This window comes from Aplysia californica, unplaced genomic scaffold (assembly GCF_000002075.1).
Source record: "Aplysia californica isolate F4 #8 unplaced genomic scaffold, AplCal3.0 scaffold01062, whole genome shotgun sequence".
Taxonomy (NCBI): Eukaryota; Metazoa; Mollusca; class Gastropoda; order Aplysiida; family Aplysiidae; genus Aplysia; species Aplysia californica.
The window spans coordinates 64,492-80,823 of NW_004798332.1; the positions used below are offsets into that span (position 1 = coordinate 64,492).

A 16,332-nucleotide genomic window follows, 5' to 3' on the forward strand; every position below is an offset into this window, starting at 1 on the left:
TCACCATCAACCACGGCACTGCCGGCCGGCCTATCAGCCTCCTCATTGCCTTTCACTCCAGAGTGCCCAGGACAGAATATCCACGTGATGGCTCTGGACAGAATATCCACGTGAAGAAAACTCTGGTTAGCCCCGACTGAATTCGAACTAATTGAATTTTTCAACTGAATTTGATTGACAGCGTGCACTGGGTATTAATGAAAACCCTAGAGACTAACTATAAAACTAAAAAATGTTAAATCTAGGCAGATGGCTCCGGACGATTTAAACTGTCCTTTTGTTCATGTATGTTTTATACAAGGAAGCTATCGAGCTGTGATCTGATGTCATTACCCCCCCACCCCCCCACCCAAAAAAAAAATGGAATCCGGTGTCGTTTTCTTGGCAACTAGACAGGCATATCTGCTGTACCTTATCACTGCAGATAAAGAAACAGTGATGATGTGAGAACTAAAGAAAGATTTAAATGATTCTCGCTCCTTTTGACACAATTTTTTATTTTAAAGGATATTGGTTACTTCAACCCGTTTTCCCGAATAAATGGGCGCTATTTTGAACTCAAGATTTTCAGACTTCCGGGAGTTTTTGTCACAACTGTCAAGGTGATTGAATTTTTTTTTACCCCACCAGTATTTATCTTTGTCGAGATAACAACAAATACAACTGATAACAACAAATAACAACTGACTACCTTAAAAACCAAGTAAAAGTAACTAAATTAGGACGTTTGTGTAGATATTTGTCATTATTTTATTGCTATCGGTTGTTATTAGTTGTCATTTGTTATTATCAGTTGTTATTTGTTGTTATCTCAACAAAGATAAAGACCGAAATCGAAAGTAACAATTTAACGAGAAAAAAACCGAAATTAGGACGCTTGTGTTGATATTTGTTGCTATTTTGTTGTTGTTCGTTGTTATTTGCTGCTTATTTGTTGTAATCAGTTATAATGTTACCTGTTGTTATAAGTTGTTACTTGCTGTTATTTCGACAAAGATAAATACCCTGTGAAGTGCCTTTCCCAAGGACCCAACGTCGGGCCCGCGGCTCGAAACCCCGAACCCGCAATCTCACGATTACGAGTCTGGTAGCCTAACCACGCCTCAAAACAAAGAAACCGACATTTTTCTTTTTGGACCATGCAAAACATTCATGAAGGGCACAAGAAATGTGAATTTGCAGTTTCCAAGGACATTCAAACTATGTAAGTCACCAATATCTTTGGTGGCCTTTTTCTCAGACATGTTACCGTCAGTATAATATTATTTCTCCTTTCACCTCCTTTCCTGCTGTCTATCAATGTTCTGTCGTCTGCATTCGTCTCTACTTTCTGCCCCCTCCCTTGCCCCCTCCCTTGCCCCCTCCCTTGCCCCTTTCTCTGGGCTCTCGACTCTTTCTGCAGCCTTTCTACTGCTACTACTTGACTCCCTCTTACTGCTGTCTTCGAGCAACACCCTTGATCTTAGGGTAGGCGGGTAGGTAAGATCTAAAACGTGGCCTTCTTGATATGGGCGAAACATCCCGGAAGTCCCGTGTGCAAGTTGCGCACGTTAAAGATTCCCTGGAGGTCCAAAAATCGATAAGGGTAGGCTTCGACCGCCACCCGGGCAAAACTTCAACATTAATTCCTACTAAACTGCAAATATTTAAATGTGTCTCGCGCACTCATAAGACCTATGCTGTTGCGAGCACCGTAAAACACTTAACAAAACATAAGACTGCTGCCAACAGATACACTAGTTATCTGAGTACTCACTCTCTTTTGAGTATGCACGCCAGATATTTATAAAGAAAAAATACCCTTGTTAGTTGGGCAGCTGATTATTTAATTTTTAAAATTTTGTATTTAATATTTTTTTTAAAATCCTGATCCACTAGATCTAGATCTATCACTGAGTTGGTAATTACGACGATGCATAGGCCTATAATGGCCTTGTGTCAAATCCCTACAGGACATTCTTGACTTTTGAACAGGTTTCCTTGATATATATATGATATATATATATATATAGTGTTGAAAGGTACATTAAACCCATACCACTTTTTCTGACACTTTTAGGGTCTGCTAGAGGGGGGAGGGGGATAATGAATCAAAGTTGAGGAGCGCATATATAGAGTGTAGAACATATTGTTGAGCTTGAATATGCGCTACTTATTTTAGAAGGCCTATTACTATTATTATTATCATTATTATTATTATTATTATTATTATTATCATCATCATCATCATCATCATATGCATTATAAAAGGCTTCATTTTGCCACTGCTCTGTCAACTGCTTTCTTCGTTGGTGCCTTAATTAAGGAAGTTGAAGTCCATGGCTTCATAGGCTGGCCTAAAGGATTGTATACACATGTTTATATTGAGGTATGACAATAAGTTTGGCACAAGCTGTAGGCCTAGTACATTTTCGGATTGTATACACATGTATAGCTATAGACATCATAATATATGTATCACGATGCAATGGAATTAAGCGTTCATAAATTTTTGAGCTCTTGGAGTTAATGGTATCACCTTAAAGCTTTTTCATTTGTCTTGCTATTAATGAAAAAATATCCATTTATCTTTGATACAAGTTGAGATGTGTGCGATTCATGGAGGTGGGGGTCGCCAGGTCTCAGAGGTAAAATTAGCGAGAAAATGGCCACCAAAGTTAAGTTTATTTCCTTTTATTTGAGAGTCCACGGAAACAGAAAATGTACATTTTTGTATGCCTTTAATTGACGTTTTTCAGTGCAATCCACACAGAAATGTGTTCTTTAATGGACATGATGGAAGGTGCTGAGCCAAAAAAAAAAAATCTATAAAAATTCCCAAACCTAAGGAAAAAGACCAGTTTCTCAACTTTCATTATTTTGACGAGCGCCTGATTTCAACCACGCTGCCTCACATACGTGGCACAAGCAGTACTTTCTGAGTCAAATGCAGACACGCATCATTAATATGAAGATGCGATATACATGTATGCTTGGGAGGTGTGAACAGGAGAGCCCTTATTTTTCTCTCTCACTATAGTGTCTGTTCGTCTCTGCTTTATCTCTGCGCAATGATAGTACATAACAAGATGGGCCACTTCTCTCTTTGAGCCAATTAAAAAAGTGTCCTCAAAATTTGGTGGCGCCCTCTTCACAAAAGCGCACTTTGCGAACAGAGTTACCCTACTTGAGTTTTTAAAAATCAAAGTGAAACTAGCATGTTTTGGGATAAATTTCGGAAGAACGCTTTTTTAAAATGGTTACGCTGACAAAAAACCTCTTCCGGAGGAAAGGGTGATGGTTTTCTTCGTTTAATTTGACTTTAGAATGAAAGGCGAGAGGTCATTAAAATTAAAAAAAAACCTAAAACTACGCACTGAACGTACCCGAACTGCTGATGAACAGCAGTCGATCTGCGCACGCAAGGAGGTGCTATTCCTATTCTTCTTCTGGAAAAACGAAAGAGAGCTTCAAAACAGACCGCAGCGCCATCTGAAGCAAAGAGCATACTTCCTGCGGACACTTTTTTGGCTGAGTGAACCATCTTGTTATGTACTATCTTTGTCTCTGCGTAAAAAAAACCCCGCTATCATGTTGGTCTGCTTTTTTTTCACTTAATAGAAAAAATTAATTGTTCTTTGAGACATGTTGGGCTTTAAGAGACAATAAAATCACACAAACCATTCATCAGCATCGAAACAATAATTTATTCTAACAACGCCGTGAGCAAATGACACTGAGTACAACAGAAAATAAAAGAATAAAACATTCCATTTATCACACATACTGATAGGGTGTCAACAACCATTTGAAATGAAAGAATTGTGATCTCTCAACTTCAGTCCACAAAAGTTCACAACTTATTGCAGTCAGATTATAAAACTTTCTCTTTTGAAGTACAACATGTTATGGGTGTAAGTTTGGAATGTTGCATTTCAAGAAAATCGTGCAAAGACTTTTAGGGGTATAATAATAAAGAGAACTTTGCCTGTGATTATAGTTATAACATTATACACAGGCAGTTGAAGGATAGCAAATATCACAAGATAAACAAATAAAAACATTGACATATATAAGTGTAACAATCTATCAGCAGTTTGACTGTATTATGATGCACATCACTGTTGACTGCTGAATATCTTGAAAAATATATTTTGGTAAAGATACATTTATTGATAAAGCAGTTGTGGACGCCCAGTTGAAAATAAAATCAAATAACAAGAAGATCTTAAAACATGTTACTATGTTTCTGGACTTTGACGTCACTGATACATCACCGTTTTCTGTAAAACTGTTTTCTGTAACCTACTGAAGTAATACTTACTTTAAGCTTGGTCACAGGAAAACTGGAAAATGAAATAATCTCTCAGCCTCTCTGACTAGAGGGGTAGTCTACTATAGAGCATTGTGATTAAGATGTTCAGGTTGCAGTGAAAAGAAAATGTTTGGTTCCATTCTTGGCTGCCCGTGGCAGTATGCTGTGCCTTCATGAAAGATACCTATTTTCCTCCACCTGTCCAGCTCCTAATGAGTAGGTTACTAGGCACTGAGCAAAGATGGAAATTACAAGAGCAAAAGCAGTTTATGCCAGCAATCTACTATACATGCCCCAGAGACTGAAAGGGTAAAATGGAATAAACTGGCCATCCAAGGCAGCTATGCAACTGCTGGGATCTTCTTCGGAAGGGCAACAAGACTATAAACCATTTATATACTGGCAATACCCTGGATAGGACATTAAATAGAGAGGTTGATTTTATCCATATTCAGGGTACAGGAATTTTTTTCCTATTCCTTATAAAATAAAGAGAATGTAAAGCAAGAAATCTGCTAGCTGTATGACAGACATTGTGTTAAGCCATTTTCACTTATCCTTGCAGACTACTCTGATCATAGACAAGAACTTATTCTTACATGATTTAAAATTAAGATTAAAAAATGTGCCAGTAACTGGTAAATTAACTTGGCATTACCAGTCATCCCTGAATTTGAACCAGTTTCTTCACACAAACCTACCTGCAACTTGGGTTGTTGTTTTTTTTTAAAGTATACGAACTGACATACACATGGAAATTAAATACAATAAATATTTCTGTCCTGGTTTTTTTACTGGACTAAAGAAGTACATGCTTACATTGGCCCTATGCTTTTCATTATGGTGGAAAGTAAAATTTTGATTCATTAGACCTTAAAATCTTGATCGTTAAAGCATTTTAAGAGATATAGCAGTTTTTTCCCAAAGGTCAAACATCATGATTAATTATTGTCAGTCACTGAGTTCATCATTTTTTTTTTGTTTCAAAAGAAAAAAATGCAACGTCAAGCAGTCAGACAGTATTTGTGCCCTTTATTTGTTGTACTTAGAACACTTAACTGAGCAGCTGGTTAGACCTTTTATTTCTCATTTTATGGTCATCTCATCTACCTTTTTATTCTATTCACATACTAATATAAATGGGTCCTAGGTTCTCTATAGGCTTGTGATACACTGGCTCCTGACTTGTAAGAGAACATAAAGTGAGGAGATTAATAACTTTGTATGGGCAACTGGTAGAAGGCTGACTTGTCCATCTGCTTGACCTCCACCTCCTTGAAGTGGACGCTGTGCTCTCTGGTCAGGGGACGTTCGTTGGTAGAATCAGCAGCTGGAGATAAACAATGAAAAAATAATGTCAGTATTGGTTGCACAATTAAGTGTTTGATATTTTTGGCTTACAAGTTTATATATATATATATATATATATATATATATATATATAGTATATATATATATATCATCTTTCCATTTGCAGGCTGGGTGTGTTTTTGGTGTACACAGAATGTAGGCTTTTTAACATTTTAGTTTTCCACGTGTGTGCTTTTTGATTTGCACAGGTAGAGAGTGCTCTTTTCAATTTTTGTTTTGTTAATGTAGGCCTCCCAAAGACAAAATTAAGTCATTTAGGACTGTGGGCTGTGTTGGACACATTCCATCAGAAAGAACTAAACTCTCGCCCTTTGTGTGCAGAGAGCAAAATCCTTTTTCCAAAATACCAAGGCTTTTGGGTTTGTGCAGTTACTTGACATTTGGGTTGGAATAACTGCCCTTTTATTGTTGCAACAGAATTGAAGGGATTCTTTTGTCTTTGAATGTGGTATTACTGAGTTTGACTTTCTCTTGTGATTTTTTTTCAAAGTAGAGATTAAAAAAAAAGTTTTTCATGATTCCTGGCGCAAAAAGACTTTCTTCTAAATGTTTCAACTGCACATAGCATGTATAACATAGGAAGAGCATATGATTTAGAAGTAGAAGTAGAAGTGCAAAGCTACAAAAATTGATTCCCACACAAACAGTCAAGAATATTACAAAATGCAACCTGAAAACTATAATTTATTTATTTAAAAAAACAACAAAAAAACATTGTCCCCCGACCCTAATAAGTCACATCAAAGGAGATTTTTATACTGTGGGCTGGAACCGTGGTCAATACTTTGACAAGAAAGGTTGTTATGTTTACGGTAAATGTGTTATACCCTTATCAACACAATTTAGCATGTTTACGGAGACAGCTGCAGATTACCTGTCAGGAACAACATAGACCGAGCGAGATACAGCATCCGAGTTGAAAGACGGATATATATATATATATATGTATATATACACATAAGGGAGATAAATCAGCTCTTACATACAGATCATTACTATATGACATCGAAGGACGAACAACAAAGATATCACAGACAGTCAAAATGAAAATGAGCTGAACAGAAGACATAGTTAATACATATAATACAGACTGCTCCTATGCCAGGAAGGATAAGACAAATGAGTAGCACCCCACCAGTGAGGTGTTGTGCACTAACCTAATTTTGACAACATGTCCTGTTTGTACATTTTAAGTGTAGAATCTTCCAGTTTCTATGTTCAGGCATGGGACTGCTTTTTTAGACTAGAACCATTCAGAACAAACTTGTTCAAATTGCACTTTTCACGGTCAAGTACACTTCTATAATTCTTTTCAAGCGACAACTTAGATCATTTTGAAATTGGAGCACTTGATTTCTCTTAAGGATTGTTCAGATCTTGTAACTATTTTACACCATCTTTGACACAATTTAGATCATTTCAATTTAGATACTTTGACGCTGCTACTGCTAGGAACAACCCAGGCTGTGTTGGATACAGTATCCTACCAGAAAGAAAGAGCTAGTCAATAATATTAAGAATAAAATTTTCTTCAATAATAGTGCCAAAAGCAATAGCCACTACTGCAAAGTTGCTGATATCTTCCCTTAGACACGAGGAGCTGCATCATCATGTGTTTGTCGTGTTCATGAATCATTTGCCCATCAGCTGTTAGCAAATAAATAAATCAGAACAGATAATGAAAGATACCTTAAAGAGGCCAGGGGACATAAAAATTTCATTTTTCTCAAAGAAGATTGGTCAAAATGACAGAAACAAGTTGATGTTAAGTCCAACTTTATAAACGAATCTAGCTGAACTTGAACTTGACCTACGTGAAACTAGCCCATCACAAGGCAAACAAATGCGAAACAAATAAAGTTCAGTAAAGACAACCACTGGACAAGGAACAACTTTTTAAATGTCTAAAAATGAAAAGAACTTTTTAAAAGGCTATAAAATAAATGTTGGTGAATAAAAGAAAGTTAAATGCAAACAAGTTTGACAAAACACTGGAAAGTGGAAAGTACTCAGTGGGGGTAAGACACCACAGTAGTTTCCATTCTGAGGAGAGGAAAGCAAGAGAACATTTGCTGGAGTTTCACCCTTTTACATTTTGTTTTAGTAAGTGTTTTACAGCACAATCGCAACACAGTAAGGCCATATAAGTGTCGAAGATTAGGGGTGTTCCAAGAGAGTAACAAACACATAAAAAAGAAGGAGACGAAATAAGGAAGACAGGTGTTTGCTAGGAAAAAAGGAGCAAACCACATCAGAGCACCCTCCAACCATCCCCAGTTTTGCCTTTTACATTGTTTTCTTCAGACATTAACTCTTCTCACTTTCTATTTCTTACCAAGAAAAGAATGTTTCTTCAGTTGTCAGTTTGTTTCTAAACACATCAAGAGAGTTCTTTTCTTTGTGGCGTCGGTGGCCTAGTGGTTAGTCTCTCGGACTCGCAACCGTAAGGTCGTGGGTTCGAATCCCGTCAGGGGCCCGATGTTGTGTCCTTGGGAAAGGCACTTACACGAATTTTCCTCACTTCACCCAGGTGGGAATGGGTACCCGGCTACAGACAGCGAAAGATCTTGTCAGTTTGTTAGTGTTTGAGCGCTTAATCAGCTGCTTGCACTGTATGCTTCCCGGGAAGCTGAGAATGTTTCGGAGTGCTCTGTGGTCTGCTGGGGTAATAATATAGTGTAAAGCGCATAGAGCCTGCTGTTAAGCGGGGATATGCGCTATACAAATGCTATTTATTATTATTATTTGTTCATCTGAAGAGTAACTTGAACTATCACTTCACGGCTTTTACTACTACTTTAAATTCACTTAATCAACAGAAAATCAGTTACACCCCCCCCCCCCTTCCACACAAAAGACAATTTAGATAATTTTAAGAGGTGTATGTGTCTGACCTTGGCCTTACTGATCAGGGCTAACCCAGGGCTAGAGAGGATTAAACATCAGTAGATAAGGAGATATTCGATAAAACAGATTTTCTAGCGAAGGAATTGACCTCACATCTTATGCAAGCAGGGGCAGAACGCCTAACCATGACACTAAAGACACTGTTCACAAAATGTTCTCATCACAAAAGATAAAAGCCAGAAAACCACGATCATTAACATCATCATCATCAATGCCTTTCACCCCTGGCAGGGTATAGACCACATACAAGCTCCTTCCATTTATCTCTATCCTGGGCCATCCTACCTAGCTCGTTCCAAGTGAGCTTCATCTCTCTCATGCCCCTTTCCACATATCTCCTCCATGTCTCTCGTGGCCTACCCCTGCCTCGTGCTCCCTTTGGGTTCCATTGCAGTGACTGTCTTGTGATGTTTCCGCTGGGCTTTCTGAAGGTGTGTCCCATCCAACGCCACTTTCTTAGTCCTATTTCTACTTCTATGTCTTTTTGTCCTGTCCTTTCCCATAGCTCTTCATTTCTTATTCTATCCTGCCACTTAATTCTTAGGATACTCCTCATTCATCTGTTGATGAAAGTCTGGACTTTATTCAGCACTGTCTTTGTTGTCTTCCAAGTTTCGCAGCTGTAGAGGAACACAGACTTGACATTGGAATTAAATAGTCGCATCTTGGTGTGCAGTGAGATGTTTCTTGCTTTCCAGACTTTTGATAATTGCTTGAATGTTGACCTTGCCTTGGCGGTTCTTGCTTTTACGTCTGCCTCGGTTCCACCTTTACCATCGGTGACACTTCCAAAGTAGGTAAAGGAGTCCACTTCTTCTAGGGGATTGTCTTCCACTGTCAAAGCAGGGCTAGACACTTTTCCTAGCTTGACTATTTTCGACTTGCCCGCGTGTATACGTAGGCCAACACTCCTTGATAGGCTGTTGAGTTCCTTGGTCTTTTCTTGCATCTTAGCATGTGTGTGAGAGAGCAGTGCAAGGTCATCGGCGAAGTCCAAGTTGTCCAGCTGCTGCAAAGTGATCCACTGTATTCCATTTCGTTTGCCTCTGGTGGCTTTCTTCATGATCCAGTCAATTGCAAGCATGAAGTGAAAAGGAGAGAGCAGGCATCCTTGTTGCACTCCTGTCTGTACCTGGAATGGTTCTGAGAGCTGTCCTTCATGGAAGACTAGGCAGTTTGTTCCATCATAGGATGTCTTCACAAGCTTGACGATTTTGTAAGGTATTCCATAATGGCGCATGAGTTTCCACAGAGTTTCCCTGTCCACGCTGTCAAATGCTTTTTCCTAATCAATGAAGTTGACCACTAGTGGTGAATTCCATTCAAGCAATTCCTCCACAATGATGTGCAGGGTAGCGATCTGGTCCACACATGATCGGTTTTTGCGGAATCCTGCCTGGTTTCCTCTGAGCTTCTCATCTGTAGCCAGCTTGATTCTCTCCAGGAGTATCCTGTTAAAGACTTTCCCAGGTGTGGACAGGAATGTTATGCCTCTGTAGTTGTTACAATTGCTGAGGTCTCCTTTCTTTGGCGGCTTGATAAGGTGGCCTTCCTTCCAGTCTGACAGTATTTCCTCTTCTTGCCAAACCTTTTTGAATAGAGCATAGAGTATTTCCACAGATGTATCTTTATCTGCCTTAAGGGCTTCCGGTGCTATATGGTCGGGACCAGCTGCCTTGTGGGACTTCAGTGCTTTTATTGATTTTATAGCTGCAGCAATTTCCTCTCTCGAAAGTGGTTCCGTAGCGATTGGGAGGTCATTTCTGGCTGTAAGAATTTCTGGTTGGTTTTCTGGAGGTGGTCTGTTCAATAGTTGATCAAAGTGTTCTCTCCATCGGTTCAGTTGCCCCTCTCAGTTGAAGATAGTCTTTCCCTCTTTGTCTTTCACTAGTAGAGTGGGCTTGCTGAACCTACCTGAAAGAGTCTTTGTTGTCTGATGTTCAATCTGCAAGTGCCCGTCTGTTGCTGCTTTCTCTGCCTTTTCGGCCAGGCCATTCAGGTAGGTATTCTTGTCCTTCTAGATGGAATTCTTTACTTCCTGGTTTGCTTCGGTGTACTCGTGTTGTGCAGCGAATTTCTCAGTTCGGGTACGGCAGTTGTTGACTTGGGCCTTCAGCTCTCTTCTTCTTTTAATTTTGTCTAGAGAGTCCTGTGAAATCTATTCATTCCTGGTGTTGACTTTGGGTCCAAGGATGCTCTGGCAGGTTGCATTTATTGCCTCTTTTATCTTATCCCAGTGTTCGTTTACTTCACAGTCATTCAGATCTTGAAGGGCTTGAAATCTGTTCTTCAGTTCCAACTTGAATTCTTTCTTCTTTACTAGATCTTTCAGAAGGCTCACTTCATACTTTTGGCGACTTCCAGTTTTGATTTGTGCATACCTTCTCAGTTTCAGTTTCATGGTGGTCTGATGCGACGTCTGCTCCTCGTAAGACTCAGACGTCCTCCAGTGAGCCTCTAAACTTTCGGGAAATGCAAAAATGGTCAATCTGGTTTTCCGTTGTTCCATCCGGGGAGACCCAAGTGGCCTTATGAATTCTTTTATGTGGGAAGATTGTTCCTGCAATAACAAAGTTGTTGAAAGCACAGAAGTTTGGGAATCTTTCTCCGTTGTCATTTGATTCTCCTAATCCATGTCTGACCATGATTTTCTCACAGTGACGATTGTCCGAACCAACCTTTGCATTTAGGTTTTCCCATGACAATGTTGATGTCCTTACCTGGAAGTTTGTCGATCACACTCTGCAGGCGGTTGTAGAAGTCATCTTTATTCTCCACTTCTGCATCATTGGTTGGGGCATACACTTGTATGATGTTCATGTTTATGACCTTCTTCTTACCACTTCTTTCCTTGAGTTCTTTTTTAGTTCCAAATGAGGCCATGATGATTCTTGGACCGTGCGCTTCCCAGCCCCTAAATGTCTTTTGCGCTGTTTTGGCTATGATCATCCCTACTCCTTCCCTGTGTGGTCCATCACTGTTATTTCCTGAATAAAAGAAAAGCTCCCCCTCTTTCATTCGCTTCTGTCCAGACTGGTTCAAGTGGGTCTCGCTGATTCCCAGTATGAGTAGGTGGTATCAGTGCATTTCTTGGAGGATCTGTACAGTTTTTCCAGCCTCATAAAGGGTCCTAACGTTCCACAATCCAATCCGGAGAGACTTGGACTTGGATGATGGTGGAGACTTCTGCCCAGCAGCTTCCTTTTGGTTTTCACTGATTCGCATCATAAACTCTCCTCAGAGAACATCTACCTCTCTCGTAAAAAGAACTTGTTACAGAAACATGTACAAACGATCATTAACAGTTGCAACCAAATTTTGTTCCAAAGAAAAAAGGGAAAGAGATTATGATATTTTACAATTTGGAAATCTCCTTTCTTTATATTCTACAAGGTGCTGACTTCAAGTTATATTATACTCAACAAATTGAATCATGAAATGCGATCAGTGATTAGCCTGAAGTAGCTTTGTGGAGAATTCAACTGTCATAGTGACTGCCACATTATATACACATGTATATTAAAATCTCAAGTCATGATCTGGCTTCCAAGCACTCACCAACTCAAAATATAGACATGAGCTTAATAAAAAGGATGTATGTTATTGAAACAAGAAATGTTTGTAATAAATCAAGAAGAAAAGACTTTTCAATTAAAGTGTATGAAATTAGACAAAACCGATTGAGCGTTTTCATCTACAGTGATGCTATCAATAATGAGAGTGATGACAGAAAAGATGGTGACAATGATGATGATGACGTTTCTTTTTTTTTGTATCATGTTCCTGATGAAGCACTTTACCAGGCAAAACGTTGAACCTGTATTAAATTTTTTAATTCTACAAGTCTCAACCCTTTTTTATTCCCTGCTATTTACAATGATGATGATGATGAAGATGATGATGATGACGAGAGCATGGTATGAATGGAGACTCTTGGTAGAAGAAAAACTGCTGATCCTATCAGAGGTGGATGTCAAAAACCCAAATCTACAAAGCAAGATATTCGTAGCATCTGTAAATCCAGTTTGCATAGGAGGGGCATAATTCACATACAATTTCGACTCAACAGTCAAACTTGATTCATCTCCCTTGCTGTAGACTGAAATTTGTTCGTAGCAGTATGCTTACATAACAAAAAGACTTCCGCTCTTCACTGATTTCACTTTGTGCATGCTAGACTGTAGTAAGATGCGTAGAAGGACAGATAGGTAATTTGCACTTTTCTTTTCACCCTCTTTCTAGTTGGAAACAGCCTGTTCATTTATCTGAGAGACTCTCATAATATGAATGGTTTGTATGAAACTTTTGAAATAAAGCCTATTTTGGGAAGAGATCATTGAAAAACCCATAACAATCAACTAATCCAGCACAGACACACTAAATACAAATTTTCATAGAGTTCGACACATTCTTAAGATGTAAAAATAAACGTTATACATTCATTCATTCATTCATTCATTCATTCATTCATTCATTCATTCATTCATTCATTCAGGCTTAAAATCAATGCCAATAACCTTTGAAAGATTCATTTAATAATACATGATTACTTGTTCCCCCTGGTTTGCTTTGTTAATATTATGTTGAAAACACTTGACACTTACGAAGCTCAGAGGGCACGTCTGTCGTATTGGTCAGGTGACTCTGCTCTGACTGAAGTTTCTGGGGGGGTTCTGGGCGTCGGACACAGCGGTCTCCAAGAGTAGGCTTAATCCCAAATCTATCAGGATCCTCCACTCGCTCTTGTCGACGATGATCAATATGATCATTGATGATTTTCTGAGACTGTAACCAAAGATAAAACAAGAACTGATGAAGCATAATCACAAACTACAACACTATCAAAAGCCTAAGAAAGTTTACAACCTTCTTCACACGAAAACAATCAAAAAAAGCAGGCTGAAAAAGTTCTTTTACAAAGTCTTCTGTAATCATTTAATAACAGTGCAGCTCTTTAAAAATACATGTTTACCATCTGAAGGAAAGAATATGTGCATGCATCTTAATATCCCTTGAGTCATGATCATCTAAAGAAACTGTGCGAGCCTCTGCTTCCACAGCCAATCCTGAAAATTTGGAGCAAAAATTACGAAAGGTTATATTTCTCTCTGTACCATAAGCTCCTATTTTATTTCTCACCCCAAAGCACCACAGCAACTCAGTTATCATCTTCCTATAAAACTGACATGTTCTAAAAAGTTATCATAGCACAAACTAGATTCTCCTCCTGTTTAGTTAACTGTAGAATGAGAAGGCTTCACGTAGGTTCATTCTCTTCTCCATTGATATCACAATGGTCACATTTACTCTTTCCATTCTCTGTTTTTACCCGCATCAGATTCATTTGGTATTCTATTTTGAGACTGCAATGATCTAACAATAGAATACACTGGCATAACAAACAGTTGAACATAGAAGAGAGTTAAAATGTTTAATTGCTTTCTGCTTGTAAGTGCAAGCAAAATTTTCCTTCAAGATCAACTTCTAACCATAAGATAATCATAGCAGTAAACTCATTACTTCAACAAAAAACCCAATTTACATAGATGTCATTGATATGGTAGGAAATGGCCGTGGGTTTGCACATAGTACACAGACACTTTGCATATAATTAACAGAGAGCATCGCCATTGACATGAGAGGAGTATCATATTCTCATGGTTCAGCAGGCAGGTAAACTTAATTAGAATTCATAACAGAGAGAAAAAGTGATGATATCAGCGAAAATTGCCAAGTGCCTAGCACGTTGTAAAAATTTAAAATCAATACTGACCGTCAGAGTATTACAAAAATTTAGCACCATGCCTGTGAGTGTAGGAGTAAGTTTATACCTGTCAGAAAGTGGCAGACCTTTGAGCAAGCCAGACAGTTTGACAAAGTCAGCCTATATCTTTTAGGAACATGCCAAAGTTGTGAAACGGAGAAGATGGTAAGTGCAGCATTTATGATTTTAATAGGAGCTACAACTTGTGGAATTTTGCTTCAGCCAGGAAAAAGAAAAGTATGCATGCTTACGCTGTACAAATGTATTTTTGGCAGCATTTACATTTGGCTGTATTTATCCTCGGAGATTTTTGTTTTGAAATGAAATTTAGGAATCTGACCATTTTGATTTTTTTAAAAACAAGCTAAAAAAGGTAGGAGAGAATAAGGAGATTTTTTCAATCCAGATTATATGCATAAAGATAAACTACAAGTCACCTTGCACAACCCTCTAATTCAAAGTCTTCAGAGACGGAAAAGAGAGGAAAATACTGTTCTAAGTTTCACGGAGTGTATAATCCTGAGATCATTGTGCAATTCAAACAAAGAAAAGAATAAAAGCAATCAGTAATACCAATTGGATCTCTGGTGGAACAATTGATAAAGTTTCCAAAAATAAGGAGAGACTCTTTCGGGTATGATCTCAGTATATGAATAGTGCATGTATAATTGTGTGTATATTTTCATATTGAACACTTGAAAGCAGAAGCATGCAAGGAAAGAGAGGTGTGACCCATTTTATAGCAATGTATAAAAATCTGCAATTTCTGGAAACACAAAGAGGCAACCTTAATAACCTCAGAAAATGTTCCTTGTCAGATGAGTAAAATTTGCACTCAGAGGAGAGAACCAATTGACTGCCCTATTTTTTATGAAAATCCTGTCAGTATTTTATAGGGATGACTGAATATATTGTTCAGCCGGTACTTGCAAAGCACATGTTCATGCTAAAATGAAGTGTATTACACAATCTTGATTTGAAATAATCGAAATAATCATTTTCCACAGTTATTATCTTAAAAGATCTCTTTCATAAATGTGTAAAGAATTTATATATTTCTTGATACTTCTAATTCTTTTATGTTTTCTTAACTGTTAACAAAGTGGCACAGACAACACGTATGTCAAAATAATAATCATTTTCAAAAGAGCCTGGCAAATCAAAGGGAAAGTGTAGTCTTAATATTGTGCAACATGCATTCTAGAGAAAATGTTGAATTGGTATATATACATAAAATGTAGATTTAAAAAGTTGAAAACAAGCAGTAAAGCAAAGGAACAGTTGATTTCACATATAACTGTTCATGCTTACATACAGAAAGAAAATAAATAAGTTGTCATAAATATAGATATCTATAAAAAGCAATCTGCTGCAAATCTAAAATGCATGAATAATAAGCCAGATGCTGTGAAATCGAAGAAAATAGTAAAGGATATAAAATATATGAAAAAATGCAAGTTTTCGCAAGAAAAGGTAACTTTTGCCCACGTAAATGAATCAGTAAAGTGAAAGAGAATCTAAACTTACAACTTACTTAGACTGTTTAGCAGTAATGCAACACTTACAAAGCCCAAAATACCAAATTTAATTTTCTGTAAAACAGATATCCTATGCAAAGTTATTCACTACCCTTCATCACACCCCATCCCCCCTCCCCCAACCCCAATGCCCTCATCCCAACCGCCTCCCCCCAACCGGAAACTTAAAAACTTGAAAAAGGAAACGAGAGAAAATTTTTAAAAATTGACAATAAAATTATAGTCCTAAACAACAATGCTGCAGTAAAAATCATTTTCATATGTCGAACTACTCCCACATCATCATACTTTGAATCATATTCTCTATATCAAATATGAAGTTATACAAAAATACCTCTTGTTCCCCCACCCACCCTCCTTCCCCACAAACACAAACACATACGCACATACACATATGTACACACACACATACACACACACACACACACATACATGCACACACACACACACACACACAC

At 38.1% G+C, this 16,332-nt stretch overlaps 1 protein-coding gene across 3 annotated transcripts in view; it reads right to left on the reverse strand.

Annotated features, from left to right (window-relative positions):
- Positions 1-3,666: 3,666 nt before the first annotated feature.
- LOC101861249 (spermatogenesis-associated protein 4) overlaps positions 3,667-16,332 on the reverse strand; it is a 23,177-nt gene continuing 10,511 nt past the window's right edge. For 2 of the 3 annotated variants that reach the window (XM_035973216.1, XM_005111462.3), the window contains exons 5-6: positions 13,177-13,357; positions 3,667-5,624 (exon numbers count right to left, since the gene is read on the reverse strand). In XM_035973216.1, coding sequence (XP_035829109.1) covers positions 5,506-5,624; positions 13,177-13,357 — 300 coding nt within the window. In that variant the 3' untranslated portion in view covers positions 3,667-5,505. Of the gene's footprint in view, positions 5,625-7,674; positions 7,709-13,176; positions 13,358-16,332 lie in introns of all 3 variants that reach the window. The other variant, XM_005111463.3, reaches the window with a different exon arrangement.